The sequence below is a fragment of the Amphiprion ocellaris genome, chromosome 16 (genome assembly GCF_022539595.1).
Source record: "Amphiprion ocellaris isolate individual 3 ecotype Okinawa chromosome 16, ASM2253959v1, whole genome shotgun sequence".
In the NCBI taxonomy this organism is placed as follows: Eukaryota; Metazoa; Chordata; class Actinopteri; family Pomacentridae; genus Amphiprion; species Amphiprion ocellaris.
Window position 1 is genome coordinate 3,439,496 of NC_072781.1, and position 16,170 is coordinate 3,455,665.

The 16,170-nt window shown below is 38.6% G+C and overlaps 1 protein-coding gene across 1 annotated transcript in view; it reads left to right on the forward strand.

Moving 5' to 3' along the window:
- Positions 1 to 1,733: 1,733 nt before the first annotated feature.
- srbd1 (S1 RNA binding domain 1) overlaps positions 1,734 to 16,170 on the forward strand; it is a 60,166-nt gene continuing 45,729 nt past the window's right edge. The window contains exons 1-12 of the mRNA XM_023268336.3: positions 1,734 to 1,818; positions 2,235 to 2,299; positions 3,671 to 4,007; positions 4,726 to 4,965; positions 5,741 to 5,907; positions 6,262 to 6,379; positions 6,528 to 6,666; positions 6,838 to 6,934; positions 7,050 to 7,233; positions 13,662 to 13,765; positions 14,720 to 14,827; positions 15,118 to 15,275. Of these exons, the coding sequence (XP_023124104.2) occupies positions 2,235 to 2,299; positions 3,671 to 4,007; positions 4,726 to 4,965; positions 5,741 to 5,907; positions 6,262 to 6,379; positions 6,528 to 6,666; positions 6,838 to 6,934; positions 7,050 to 7,233; positions 13,662 to 13,765; positions 14,720 to 14,827; positions 15,118 to 15,275 (1,717 nt within the window). The 5' untranslated portion in view covers positions 1,734 to 1,818. The remainder of the gene's footprint in view (positions 1,819 to 2,234; positions 2,300 to 3,670; positions 4,008 to 4,725; positions 4,966 to 5,740; positions 5,908 to 6,261; positions 6,380 to 6,527; positions 6,667 to 6,837; positions 6,935 to 7,049; positions 7,234 to 13,661; positions 13,766 to 14,719; positions 14,828 to 15,117; positions 15,276 to 16,170) is intronic.

Sequence of the window (16,170 nt, forward strand, 5' to 3'; positions counted from 1 at the left end):
GTTATTGTTAGTGTAGCACGCAGTATTAATTGGATTTTTCAAGTACTGCATATAGTATCTATCTATCTATCTATCTATCTATCTATCTATCTATCTATCTATCTATCTATCTATCCATCCATCCATCCATCCATCCATCCATCCATCCATCCATCCATCCATCCATCCATCCATCCATCCATCCATCCATCCATCCATCCATCCATCCATCCATCCATCTATCTATCTATCTATCTATCTATCTATCTATCTATCTATCTATCTATCTATCTTATATTAATTTATAAATTCTCAATCTGTACTTTTTAGGGTTCACAATCCCCTGTGAAACTCCCAGCAATTAGACAGTTACCAAGCTTTTATGTCATTATCATGTATTTTCCATGAAGGAACTACAGACCATATGATACAGTGAATAGTAATGATAGACTTTTTCAAATAAATATCAAATCATACTGTTTAGAGATTTCCTGACATTTTTATTAATTTTCTCAGAAATCATGTTTACTTTCTTTTTGCACTGCTTCTCTCAAAATGGAGACAAAATATGATAAAATCACTGAGTTTGTTTGGTTTTGATTTGTTGTGACTTTGACGTTTGAGGAACAGTAATTTAAAAAAAAAAAATCTGCAAACAGAAATACAGTGAAGGTGTGTAAAGGAAGTGAGAGAGCAGTGGGCCAGCTTAACATTTCCAGTAAATCCCAGAAACAATGAAAAGAAAGGCCTGTGATCAATTTTGAATATAAAATCACAGTTCTGAATAGGGTTTGGGTAAAATATAACCAAGTTTGTCAGAGTGAAACCCAAAATGAGACTGAGATTTTTTATTTATTATTTTTTTAAATTTACATTTTGGTGTTCTACAGTCCAATCCAGATTTAGATTAAGCTTTTAAGTTACAAACATGATTTTAATGAGTTGGATTGACTTAATAATGTTTGTAATTGCATAATATTGTTGGTAATTTCAACTGAAATTTCTGGATTCATTGACTTAAAATGAAATCCAAGTAGAGGCAACTTCATGAAATTGGCTTGATGAGTCATTTTATCCCTTACGTCCTCTCCCCTGATTACTTAACTTTCCTAGAGAATACCAGACTGTGTAAGGGTGAGGTGATGTACGTTTGTGTACAGCAAATACTAAAGATTTAAAAATAAGAAACTTGAAGTTGACTTTCCTTAAAGTTAAATTAACTTAAACAATGGAAAATGTTCATTTGAAACAATCTAAATAATTAACGTAGAATTAACTTTAAGCACTAATTTTACTTGTTCACTTAATTTTGATAAACTTGAAGCAAGTTCTTGATACAAATTTAAATAATTCAGTCACTTTTGTCCCTAAATTAATAAAGAGACATAAGAGAAAACTTCTGGAGGCCTATTTGGCCCAGATAAAAGTAGCTGTAGATGTAAATAAACTGGCAACTTGAACAAGCAGAGTGCCAACTTTAAGTTTTGGAACAGGGTCACTTTTTGGCAATCAAAGGAGCCATCAAATGGGTTATCTTATGGGAACAAGATTAAGAAATTATCTATATCTTGTATTTATTAATTTTGTTAGATTCGTTTGCTTTAACCAGTATTCAGTTCACTTAATGCCACTATATACTTACCCCGACACAGCAGGTGGCGCTATTCACATTGCCATTTGCTGATAAACACGAAGCCAAAGAGGCTCTGGCCCTTTAAGACTGTTGGACGTTTTGATTGGTCGGGCCGATTCTGTTTCAGGAAGTGCATATTCAAAGTTAGCAACCACGATTCGAACGGAGAACCTGCAAATGTTTGAAGCATTTAAAACGGTTTAAAGGTAAAACTATCGAGTCACTCTTCATACCGTGTGGAAATATGGTGCTATTGATTAATTTGTCACATTGTCGCACCAGTTAACCTGCTAACTTTCCTAGCGTCATCGTGAAGCGGCAAATTTAAAACAGCTAATTAGCCTGAACTTGGTTGTGACAGCTAGCGAACTTTGGCGAGTTTGTCTGCTTCAGTAAATGTCATGTTTGTGCTGATATTAGTGCAAACAAAATGCTTTTGCTCTTTCTTCGGCCGTAATTTGCCGTTTAAAGACATATAATTAGATTAACCGTGCGTTAATAACGTTACACTAGCGCAGTTTAACGCTAACGTCTAGCCACGTTAATTCTTTAGCAGCTGTTGACTAAATGGGGTGTAGTTTAAACTTTCATGGAAAGCTTGCTAATTCACTTTCTCTAACAGATGATGCGAAAAGCCCGAGCAGCAACTACCAAGGCTGTAAAGTACAATGACATGGACTCTGATCTGTAAGTGATTTTCATTCATTCGTTCTTTAATGGCAGTCATTGCATTGCATTTCTGCAACAGTAATTTATTGGACTTCAGGATTACAGGGTACGGTTAGAATCTGTTTGTACTATTTTAGTGACAGATTGCCAGGATAGTCACACTGTTAAACTATTAAAATAATGGCTGAATGATTTGTGGAAATGACTAATTGTGGTTTTGTGAGAACGCGTGTTCGTTGTGTGAGATTGAAGACAAAGTACTTCTCACCAGTTAAGCTGTTTATTTGTTAATATCAATGTCTGAAAAGAATCTTGTACAAGGGCCTTTTCTGTTTGGAACAGCCCCCAGAAAAGGATAAAGTCTGATATGAACAGAACTTTTTATACAATATGGTGAAATGTGATTGGTTATAGAACACAAACATATAATTCAAATATTGAAATGTGTTTGGCTAAAGGTGAGGATAAACCGTGGTTTAGACTCAGTTCTGCCATTAGTTGGTGCACAGATATGTCCATATCTCTTGGCACACGATCCATCCAATATCCAAGAGCTGCACTCTGTAAAAAGAACCCTCCTAGAACCCTCTTCCTGCTCTCTACCTGTTAATCTATTCCTTTGTTAGTGATGATGTGATGCAGCAACTGGTGGTGTCTCATAGAGAGGATTATTATGGTTTCCACCCTTAAACAACCTTGAGTCAGTAGTTTCAGTGCAATTAGTTGTTACCTTATCAGGAAATAGGAATATACTGTGAAGCAAAGCCAAGTCTCCCTCTTTTTGGTGTGTGTGTGTAAAAACCTTCCAGCATGACCTGTCCCTGGTTGTGTCCCTCATGTATTCAGTCCTTCGGAGCCTCGGACTGATGCTCTCCCTCTATTCAGGTCAACATAACTCATACATTAATTACACAATAAATTATATTAGTATCAGTTTTATACCACTTATAGATAAAGTATCAATTTCAGTGTTTAGCTAGCGGTGCCTTTAAAAAAATTAATCCAAACGGTTTCATTTGCACTGCTGTTTTTAAAGGTGAATCTGTGGTTCAATATTCACTGTATAAAAGATTTGAAACGTCAATGAGCATTACCACACACGACACCATCGTAAGTGTGACTGCCACACAAAGAGGACACAGCAGTTTAAACCCTGACTGGGCTTATGTCACCACACATGCCAGAACCACACAGTGTGTATTGATCAACTGGGCTGAAACTACCCCTGAAAAATTAATTCAGATCAAATTAAATTGAATTCCCTTATGGCATTAGTGCCATTCCTTAGTAGCCACACCTTGTTCAGCCTTATTAGAAAAATGTGCAATATTTACCAGAGAGAGTATTATAATTTGCAGGTTCTCTGCTTTGTCTCTACTCCACCATCAGGTCTTTTTCCCAAACAGTGAGTAGCGGTAAAGATAGTGACGAATGGGGGCCACCAGAGCCAAAGCCCAAAGCCAAGACTGCCAAGAGAACTGTTGAGCCAAAAGCCCCCAAAGAACCCAAAGCGCCCAAAGAGCCGAAGCCAAGAGCAGCACGCAAACCTGCAGCAGAACGAAAAACACAAGCCCCAAAGGGACCGAAGGATTCTGGTTCATCTGGGTTGGCCGGAACAAGGAGGAAAAAAGTTGAAGATAAGGCTGGAGAAGACAAAGGAGAAACACAAACTTACTGTCCACAGAAAGCTGAAAAGAGTGGGCCAAGTAGCAGAATGAAGGAAGAGGTAAGGCTGATTGCTATTTTATTAAGAGTATATATCAAGGATCGACTAATTATACATCTTGCCAATTATTTGAATGGAATATTTTGCATTTTTCCAATTGTTGGTATTATTTCTTTTAAAATGGTTCCCAATGAAATACATGAATTTTAAAATGTGCTAATTTGGCTCTGATGCAGCAATGTCTACCTTTAATCACCACTCTCTGACTTTGAACAATGTTCAATGTTGTTATTAGTTACCAGTGAGGAATAAGTGTTGAAAAGTTCCCTTTTAAACATATATAAAGCAAACAAAACAAAGGGATTTCAACAAAACTTTGTCTTGAATTTGTGTTATTCTAAATTTTAACCCCAACACTTTTGTTTGTACTGCAAATGTTTATTTGTTTCAAGTATCGATTATCGGTCTCCTTGATTAGTAATATCACTGATGGCCCTGAAAGAAATATATCAGTCATTCCATAGCACTAGTATATATACATAAGCCCAAACCAGTATGTCTGAAGTAAAATGATGTAAATTTTGCAGTAAGTATAAGTGCAGGTTTGTTTATTAGGTCACGACTGAACTTGGTACAGCATGATTTAAAATACTCTGGGATGTATTCTCTACTGTAAAACTCTGTTTTGTAAATGACTGGCCACTCATCTTTATTATTTATTTGCTAGATTTTTATTTTTTCCTTATATCTCTCTTTCTTTTGTTTTTTTTCCTTGTAGAGAGTGTCATTTATTGTGTCAGAAGCCCATCAAGCAGACAGATGGGCAGATGAGGGGTCATCTCAAGCTGAGCTTCGGGTCAAGAAAGAGAAAGTTAAGGAGGAGGATTTCACTTTTGATGAACCTTGTCTAAAGAAACAGAAGACCAGTGGTGCCTGTCTGGGACAACCAACTGCACTGCCTTCATCAGAAGCTCAGTCTTTGAGGAATGAGCTCAATATGAACTGGAACATGATACAGGTAATGTAGGGTCTGTTTTATGGTTCAGAATGATTAAGATTTTTGTTATATGGCAAAAGTTGTATTGCCTGGTATTCACTTACTGACAGACACACAAATGCTGAAAAATATGGACAATTTGACGTCAGTGCAGAGCAGCTATGAAACTGCCACCGCCAAACAAAGCTGCTGGCTGAACAGAAATACCTAAAAGTTTGTACATTCACATTTTTACCCATGTTTGCAAAAGGTAGCAAATGACCTTAACAGGACTTTAGACAGTGAAAATAGTCATTCTGATATAGCTGCCGATGATTGTAATACGCTTTAACAAAATCATAACTACCTTGAAAAGTTGAGATCCATGTGTACAATGGGATTCAAAGAATGAGATTTACTAATTACTTTAAAACTTTACATTTCCATGTTGTTCTCCCTTCATACTGAGATGCTTCTCTCAACCAGTTATCCATCTGGGGTGTTGGACACCATAAAGAGTGTATATATGTACATTTTTAGTTACCTATAGCTGAACAAGCAAGCTACAAAATACTAAGATGACTCCACCAGCAGTGAATGAGACACATCATTTACCTTAATCCAACATTCTGCGATATAATTTTAATGCCAAAGACTGAAGACACACTAATGTCTAAAGGCTATCCAGAGATACTGTTTATACAACCAAAGATCCCGATTCAGAAGTTCATAATCTTTGCTGATGTGGCAGTGACTTACTGCCTTCTTACTTATTTTTGTGTATAGATGCATTGTGTGTTTCTCTGCTTCCCCTCAGCTGCTGTCCACCCTGACCTGTGTGGAGCAGTGGGTGTGTCTAAATGTCGTCGTGCTGCTTCGTGAGGAGAACACTGTGCCGTTCATGGTGCGCTACCGCAAAGAAATGATCAACCACATGGATGCTGATGCTGTCCGAGATGTCCAGATGGTGTATGAGGAGTTATGGTAGGCAAATGTAACACAACTTCAATTAAATTAAAATGATAAAAAGAAAAACAAAAACTAATGGCCTTTATCTCACACTCTGAGACATTCATATGCAGAAATGTGTTCATATAGCAGCAATCATGGAATATTTTCTCACATGAAGTGAGCAGGGCTTTTTTTTTTTTTTTTGCTAAACACATATTTTAGAGTGACCACTAGATGGTGCTATTGCATAAGCTTTGATCAGTCTAACACTATGAGTTATGTGTGATTCTTTTACATGTGTATTACTTGCGTTTGTCAGTGTTTGACAGCTTATTTGGGTTTCTTTTTTTTGTGCATATTTGTGTATATGTCACTATGTTTCTTCAGCTCTCTGGCTAAGAAGACCCAGTCTGTGATTCAGACCCTGAAAAAGGATGGAGTTTTGACAACTGAGCTCGAACAAAATCTGAGGAGCTGCCAGTCAGCCAATGAACTGGATCATGTGGTTAGAACTGCAATTTTGCACAAAGCTGGTTTCTGTTATTTAAATATGCTGGAGCTGCAATTTTATTTATGCACTTATTATTATTAAATGCCCCTTGTACCTCTCCTTACCTGTCATCTCAGTCCAGTGCTTGTGCTTCTACCTGCAGTATTCTCCCTACAAGAAAGGCAGCAAGCTGACGAAAGCTCGCAGGGCCAAAGCTCTCGGCCTCGAAGGAGCTGCAACTGCACTGATGGAGACACCACACTCTTTGGATTTAAGGGCATGCGTAAAACCTGATACTGAAGGTACGAGATAGGCACATTCATACAATGAGATAATGAATACCCTCAAATCAGATTCATGAAGAAAGCATTTTTACTTAACGGATACCTGAAATAATATGTGCCCTTACAAATGTATACAGCTCATTCAAGGTGTTTCTAAGTACAACATGGATGTGTATTTGTATGTTCCAGGTCTGTCATCGGTGGAAGAAGTGGCCACGGGCGTGGAGCATATCTTAGCTGATATGATAGCTAAAGACCCCGACACCCTCACCTACGTGAAGACGCTGTAAGAATAATCCACATTCAGATAACATGTCAGATATTTTTCTGATAGTTTTTTTTCTGTGATGATTTATATCCTCATAATGAATATATTTTTCAATGTGTTCTTCCTCTGTCAGATGTGAGAAGAGTATTGTGACCATCCAGTCCTCTGTATCTAAGTCGGCACTAAAGGACAAAGAACAAGGGAAGTCAGTCCCAGACCAGAAAAAAAAGGGGGAACCAAAAAAACCCCAGGACATTGACAAATTCCAACTCTACTTTGACTTCACCTCCAACATCCAGCGCATCCAACCGCATCAGGTGACAAGACAGACTAGATGATGTTAATGGCTTGTGCATAATTTTAGCGTCTAGCTTGAAGGTTAACTCTGGTGTTTCGCTACACTGCTACCTACATACTCACCAGAAAACTGAAATAAAAAATGTTAATGATGAATGCTATTATACTTCTCTAATATGGAAATTTTATTGAGTGTTCAGTATCGCTCTTCCCACAACTTAGAAGAAATACACCGCTGTCAAACGGCTGATTTACTTGTCCATCTGCCATCTGAAAATGAAAGATAAGGAATGAAAAACAGCGATAGTATGACAGCTGATAGTGTAATTCCACTAATAATCTGCGTTCACTCTCATAGTCCTGTTGTAGCATCAATGGCTAAAAACTGGAAGCTTTACTGAAAATACAGAGCACTGTTGTGCCATAAACATGAATACACTAATATAACTCCCATTGCCTTCCTTTTGTACCTGTATATTAGCACTATTGCCTTACAATCTAGCGGTACCATTTGCTCTAAATAACTCATTCTAAAATCTTGATTTATAAACCTAAAAAATGGTATTAATGTTATTACTTATACACAGCCAAGACTTATTAACTTGATTGCAGGCTCTTTTAGAGTTGTACATGTCGGCTTATTTAACTTGAGTGAAATATTTATTTACTCCTTCAGCTATGGTTATCATAAATCCTTGAAAAATTGTGCAAAATCCTGAAATGAAATGCAGCTCTAATCTACTTAATACTAGCATGCTTCAGTTTATTGACTGGACTGTACTGCAAAACACAATTTAAGTGCTTTGCATTTCTTCAGGCTAGTGAATTCAATTTAATCTAGGAATTTTAACTGCTTGTCATGTTAGACAGAACTGTGCCGTATTTGATTTAAATAGCAGTCGTTATTATTTGCTGTGTGCACATTTGTTTTTAAACTTCTGATAAAAGTGTAGCTCTATATTACACATGATATCAAACAAAATACAGCAGGCTTTGTGTCCAGAACTCTTTACAATGAGACAGGCTTAAGAAAATAACATATGAAACAAATACATTCAGAAAAACAACGAATCCGTGAAGCCTGCTGAACTGCAATAAAGGTGATTTACACCTGTATTGTGCATTCTGATACTCGTACACACACACACGACCAAATGCACACCATCTGTTTGTGTTTGTGTCGTGTGCATCTGCTTCATGCGTGCCGCTTCTGAATGCTAGCCACGTCAGTCGCAGTTAGCCTTGTCTGTGCCTTCATCTTTCCCCCTCCTGTGCCCTGCTCTGCCTCCTCGGCTCCCCCTCCGTCCCTCTAGTGACTGGTAGGTTACTCAGAGTTGGTCCCGGGCCTCATGTGTCACCACAGCTCCCGTCACCCGCTGTCTCTGCCACACCACACTCTCTGGCAACCGCTCTCTGCCCTACAGTCATTTAATCACATACACACACAAGCGCGCCCTGCTACTCCCCTCATTCTCTCCTCTTAACATATGTGACATGTCCCCTGCCGACATGCCATTGGATTAGGACGCTTTGATTGACAGGCGCTCTCCTGTAGTGACAGCTACTGCTGCTGGGCCCACAGGCGGACCGACGGATGGGGAGAGGCAGCGGGGGCAGTACAGGGAGGGAGAGCATGAACAGATGAGCGGTGTTGAGGTGCGTCCGTCACTTATCTCTCCACCTCCCTCCCTGTTTTTCTGACTAAACCTCAGCCCTCCAATCCACTCCTCACCTCCCCTTTTCTCCCCTCTCCTCTCCCGTGTATGCAAGGCCTTTAATTCGATGACTCGCCTTTGTCACGGAGCGTTAATCCACAGGCTGCTGTGACCCTGCTAGCTGTCAGACTCCAGCTAAAATGAACCTTTTCGAGCCGTCAAGTTGGCAGGAAGGGGGAGCAGGTGGGAGATGTGTTTTGACAAGAGGCATGTGTGTGAGCATACACTTGCCCGTTTGGTTTTGCACATTTTCTTAAAGCCCCAGCTCTGGTGGTTTGTTAAAGGAAAGGGCATTGTGTGAATGGACTGATGTAAGAGTTGCTCCAGTGAATGTGGAAGTTGACCTGTAGGTGAAAAGTAACTGCCAGTGGTAGACAGAAAAATTAAACAGCACAGAAAAAATATGTTTTTTATGAAAGGTAGACGTAAAATTTAATTAAAATTAATGTTGAATTTACAATAGGTATGGTAAGCTTTAATTGGAAGTACAAAGACAGATGATGTAAAGCCAGTTTCTCGGACTAAAGAAGGATGAAACATTAACATTCATTTAATGCTGTCTGGCTTATGCTAATTTTCATTATCAAATCAGAAAAAACTTCTCTCTTTTTGCTCATTAATGGTTTGGTGTATTAAATCTCAGTGTTTTGTTGTCAGACTTGTATTTCTAGATTGTTTGACTATATCTGAAATACATTAATTAAAAAAATGCTGCACATTCTCAGAAATTTGAAGATGAAACCTGAACATTAAACAGAATCAGAATTATCTGTAGTAGCCAAGCAGGAGCACATACAAGGAATTTGACTCGTGTTATTTGCTGTCAAAGTACTTGTAGCCAAAAAACATGCACATTTAGAAAGGGAAACGGGTTAAAGAAGGAAAATGACTCTTCAAGTACACTGTTTAGCTATAGATATGTTCCCAGTGTATGCCTTTATATAATTATGTAATGGTTATATTTAAATCTATCTACAGTTAGTGAATGGACAGCTCGTGTATGTCTTGAAGCATAATGCTTAGCTCAAATTTAATTCTGTCAGACTTGATGTGAGGCCTGCTTCGAACTGTTCACATTTACCTCATAGCTATTAGCAGCCGGTGCGCTCTTCAGTATGCCAGGGTGGATTTGTTGAATGTGCAGTGGGCTATTTTTAATGCGATTTGTGTTGTGATCAAATGGTGGTTTAGTGCTCTGGTCTGGGGCTTGCCTGCAGAGGAGTCTGGGTAAATGGAACTGTTTCATCAATTAAACACTTCTTTTTGATGGACAGGTGGAGGAAAAGCAAGTTTATTTGTAATGTCACTCACACAGGAAACATTTTGCACGTGTGTATAGTCGTACAACTGTTCTTGTGAGGACCACTTAGAGTTTCAGATCATCGGAGTGAGGATTTTTTGATTAAACTTTGGCTGATCCTCACTTTCTCCCACCCCTTCAAAGGTCTGTTTTAGAGTAAAGACTTCTGTGAAGGTCTGAAAGATGTGAGACACTTTGTTGTGATGGTTAGGATGAGGGTAAGGGGCTTGGGATTGTGCCATGTCAGTGTATATCCATCTTGAAGACAGCCATACATCTGTGTGCATGTGATTATGTATGTTTGAATACTTTAGAAGTCCTCAAAGGATATAAAACTGCTTGTGGTGTGCTGGTGCAATACATAATTAATTTGTCAACAATTTAAAGAATAGAAACTTACAACCGAATTTAGAATATAGTAGCCAAAAAATGTAGCTGTTTGTAGGAAGACTAAAGTCATCCTGATCCGTTCTTTCTGGTCTGTTTAAACACCTTCAGCCTTTTTAAGTACTGCTAACAATATAAAATATTTATATCAGAGATATTGAAATCATTTTGCAAGGTCAAATTTTAACTTTTGTGCAGGGTAAATGCTAATTAAAATGGTTTTCCTATCTTTTTGTCATTCTAACTAGGACCGAACATTTTGGGGAAAATATTCAATTGCATTTTTTCTGACAGATTACAATTGTGATTCAATTTTTAATATAACTTTTCAAAGTCAGTGTTCAGTTTAATGTCCACTGTAGATTTAGATTCAAATAGATTTAAATCACTTAAAGGAGCGTTACCACAAGAGATACCATCACAAATGTGACTGAATGGCATGAATTTGTAAAATAAATGACTCAAATGTTTTAACACGCTGCATGATGTAAGTCCTACAGTCTGGCCATTGAGATTTGCTCATTGCTTCAGTTGTTCAGTCCTACTTTTAATGGCCATCTGACCCCAAACCAAGTTTTGTTTGTTTTTTTATAAGAATAAATGGTAAAGAGACAGAAGAAGAACACAGTTTTACCTGAGCAGTTATTAGGTTTCAGTAAAAGGTCTGTGTACCATGCTGTTGATCCTCATTGATTTGTAATGAGTTGATATTAATATGGAATCATTTTGTCTAAAGTTTCCTTCCATCCATATAGAGGATTGCCAATTATAATTTCATAGTTTTTCTGTAACAGTTTTGCATTTTTAGCCCTCTTGGACTAGTAAAACAGAGCCTTAACTTTTATCATTAGAAGAAAAGTCTGCTGACACTTTAAGCAGCTGTTATACAACCACATCTAACACTCTAACACAATCTGTCCTGTGTGTGTCAGCCAGGTCAAAAAGTGTGCAAGTTTACTGTGGGTATACGCGTGTCATTGTGTGTGTGTGTGTGTCTGTTTGTTTATCCTTGATATGTCGGATGGGTAGATGTGTTGATGACAGTATTCCTCTAAAGAAAGGATGAGAGAGAGGAGGAGACAGACAGAGAGAGGATAGTTGTTGGCTGACTGCCCTCCCTTGGGGGCTGGTGGCAGGATTAAGGGGCATCTAGGAAAGACAGTCTGTCTGGTCTTGTCAGGGTTTGGCCAGTACTTGGCTACCTGTCACTCCTGGCCCATCTAACGCACAAACACACTTCTCACTCTGTCTCATATCACCCTCTCTTTCGGATCACCCCGTGTCTTCCACTAGTGACCCAACTCAGACAGAAACTGAGAGACGGAGGGTTATTTATCATCAGCGAGGAGGAAAAGTTAATTTTATTTGGGGCATAGTTGCATTTGGCACAGTTAGGTTTTGGCAAATGGGCAAAGAGAAGATTAACTTAAATTTTTTATTTTTTTGTGGTGAAATTACAGAATGCTTAGAAGCAACAGCTGGATTAGCGTCGGTGGATTCCAGCAGTGCTTATCTGGATTGTGTGCATGTAGGCAACAACCAGTGCTTGTTGATTTAAAGTGAGTGTCATCTGTGCATGTGCTTGCTGGCAATACTAAGGTATTATCAGTAATATTTTTTTTGTGGTGCCTTTTTCTATGGTTTTTAGGAAAAAAATGGCAATGATTTTGTTATTGTTTAGTGAACAATACACGTATTTAGTTTTTAGACACTTGTTCATCCCACATTCAACAGAGAGCCTGCTAGATGCAGGAGGAATAGGCCTGTAATACATGACAATTATGTAAAGACGATATGTCGTTCTTCATTATACAGACTGATTTAACAACACTGAGCCCTGTGAACACACTTTCAGTACGGCAATTTTGTATTAACCACTTCAGTTTCACTCGTGGGTTTTCCCAGATGTGCAGATAATTCAGTGAGAAGTGTTCCACTTGCTTTCTTTGACAACATGTTAAACTTCAGTGCTTTGATGAAGATTACTTGAGAAATCTCATCACAGCGAGGCAGCCTCCGGCGGAAACATGCCACCAGACGAGAAACCTAGCTTTCATCATTATTCAAGCAAGCCTGCTGCATTAATCCCTGCCTCTGCCATGCCATTAGCTGTGTTTTATATTTTTATTTCTGTGTGTGCGTCGCGTACGGGCGCACCAGATCCAACGGTGTCGCTGAGTGGTAATGGTTGTGGCACTGTGTGTGGGTGTGGGTGGGGGAGAAGGCCTTGCGGTCTCAGTGCTGATGGTGGCATAGTGGTGGCATTTGTCAGCTCGCTTCTTCCGCTTGGGCTCCAGATTGACGTCTTGTTTCTTGGCCCTATTCTGTGGCAGGCTAAAGGTTCCCCACTGAAAAGGTCAGACACTTACTACTGTTTGCTTAACAGCATGTTACAGTTCCTCTGAGGGGGGATCCAGCACACAACACAACAGGGCTGGCCACAGGATACACTCGTAGGCTCAGCACTTTTATGCATGTGTGTGGAGAGTTAAAAGATTTTGTTTTTGTGCTTGCAAGTACAGACTTGGAGAGACGTGTCTGTTCCATACACTGGGTGTGGGTGTAGTGACTTCAAATGATGATTTTTCTGAAAATATTTATCTTTAACTATTTCTTTTACTGGAGTTCTCAGGTGCTGCCAAATAAGAGCAACAAAATATTCTGAACAAGAAGAAAGTCACATGTACAGTTGACCAAGCTGCTTTATTTTAGCAATATAGCAGAAATACATCATAAAGAAATACCATCTATCTCTTTTTACAACTGCTGAAGCAAACTAACACAATACAAATTCAACTTTAACCATGAAAACATATTATCCAAACATAGAAATCACATAGTTGCCATCACCAGTACAGACTAATCTGTTGCTTCTGAGAATATTGATGCTTTTGCATGCGATTTGCAGTGGTGAGTTTTATGACTGCAGTGGTTCTTGTGTACCTGTCTGAGCTGTTTATCCAGTCTGTTGCTTTGCATGAACCAGTGGAAATGTTTCCATTCCATTAATGCATGTGTGTGTGTGTACTTGTGTTTGTGTGTACAGACGTTGGCTATTAACCGAGGGGAGAGTTTCAAGATTCTGACAGTGAAGGTGAACATTCCCGACAGTGTGAAGAGTGACTTCACCAGGTGGTGCATCAACAGCAGGTCTGAAACACAATAATACACAAGCACCTTTACGCACTATGACAACTGGGTCTGCTATATTCATATTACATTGCAGTGAAGCTGTCATTGACTGTGTTGTGTGTTCTTTAAGACTGTAGTACATATGAAGGAACTGAAGTAGGATACATGTAAATATGTGTACAGTCATCAATCATTTTTGTCTGTGGCTTTGACAAATGATGAGCTGGATGATTTGTTTGTCACAAAATAAGTGCTTTCTTTTTGGCTAAAAATATTCAACCAAGTAGGTTGATGATTTTATAATGAATTCGTTAGTGTAGAAATACTGAAAATTAAATAGCTTTTTAACAAGACAAGCGCGAAGCGTCCTCATTTTTATACAGTCCATTTATTGGTCAAGGTTTGCTCTTTAGATTTCTGTGGAGGAGATTTTGCCTTGAGAAATAAATAAATTGAGTGAAAGGGAAAACAGAAACTCAAAGAATGTAGAATGAATTTACACCTTTTCCCCCCACAAAGTCAATTTAAAGAAGCCCGCATTAAGATTTTTCATCATAGAAAAATATTTTTACTCTTTAATTTAGTTCTGATCACAGGTAAATAACGATTTGAATTTTCAGTTTAAGAATTTTTAAGCAGTGTATTATAAGCAGTGTGTTTGTTGGCAGATTATTAATTAGAATTTCAGTCACCTAATCTTGCATGAATGAAGTTTTACTTCGTGGTTTATCATGAGGCTGTTATTTGTTTTAAAGGAACCGTTTGTTAATGTAACATCAAATGTGCAACAGGAAACTCCAGCTGAATTAAATTAATTTCTAGTTCAGACTAGGTGGTGGGTGGGATGTGCAGCATAGTATCCCCTAAGAGGGAGATAATCATTTTGCAGAGTGGCAAAGTCAAATTTGTATTTATCAGTAGAAATGACCCACAGAAAAAAACAACACTCTTTCTCCCATCGTTTTAATGCAGATGGAGGCCGAAGACATTTGCAAGAGAAGAACTCAATGCAATCATCAGGAACGCTGTAGAAGATTCTTATAAAAGGCTTATTCTGCCTTTCCTCACTAGGGGTTACAGGTATTTTAAGTGTGTTTGATTTTAAGCATTTTTTTCCCTTTCATATTCATTTATTCATTTGCAGTGTGCCCCGTTTCCCATCTCTCCTCCCCCAATCTCCCACCTGTTCTCCATCTTTGTTTTTCTCTGTAAATTATTGTAATTTCTCTGTCTTTACTTTTACTTTCTCCACAAAACTAACTCTACATATTTCATCCACCATCTGCTTCCCTTTCCGGCTCTATTGTTGATATATTCATTCACTGCTTTCCCCGTCTGTTAAATCTCTCTCCTGCATTCCTTGTCTTCAGGACCAAGCTGACAAGTGCAGCAGAGAAGGAGTCGATTGCCATGTTCGTGCGAAACCTCCGCCAGCGCCTGTTGGTAGGTCCAGTCAGGGGCTGCGTCATTATGGGGGTGGACCCTGGCTTCACACATGGCTGTAAACTGGCCGTCCTCTCCCCCACTAGTAAGTAAACATGAAGTGTACTGGATTCACTGGATACAGTCGGTATCACTTACTATTGTATCCTGTATAGTTTGAGCTGTAATGCTCATAACACTATACTCTTCCACAAGGTTGCATGTTTTTAATTACTTGAAGACCCCATGTGGTGAAAATCTAATTTTTTACTTTGACATGTCCATATGGTGTTTTTTGTATGGTCTCAAAAACACAGATTTGGACTTCCAGTGTTTCATATGTAGGAAACCTCAGAAAACAATCCTGTCAAGTTGCAGGACTGGTCTTTCTGTACAGTTTCTCTTCTTTAGAATCAATGTGAATCAATTATTTCAATATTGCAACTTGCCATTGTTGGATAGAGCAGTTCTACAGTGTTTGAGCAGAGTTGTTTGCTGGCAAGTGAGCTTGAGCTGCCATGAATGCAAAGGGAGGCAGGAACTGTGTAGAGCCATGCGTTCTAGAGAAAGGAAAATTGTAGAATTACATCTGTTAGAGTATGTAATATTGTAGGTTCTTAACCAAAACATTTAAGTTAGTTAAACTGTTTTGTGCTTTTGTGTGTGTGTGTGTGTGTGTGTGTGTGTGTGTGTGTGTGTGTGTGTGTGTGTGTGTGTGTGTGTGTGTGTGTGTGTGTGTGTGTGTGTGTGTGTGTGTGTGTGTGTGTGTGTGTGTGTGTGTGTGTGTGTGTGTGTGTGTGTGTGTAAATTTTAGTCAGATAAATTTTGTTATGTAACATTTTGTTGGATTGTAACTGCAATATTGAAATTGCCCCGTTAAATTCACATAATAATACTGTAAGGACTTGCCTCAAATATATAACCTTCTTTGGTAAATTTGTCACATCAATCTTATATCTTATTTTTTTAAATTTTGTTTTCAATGACTGTGGTTTTATTTT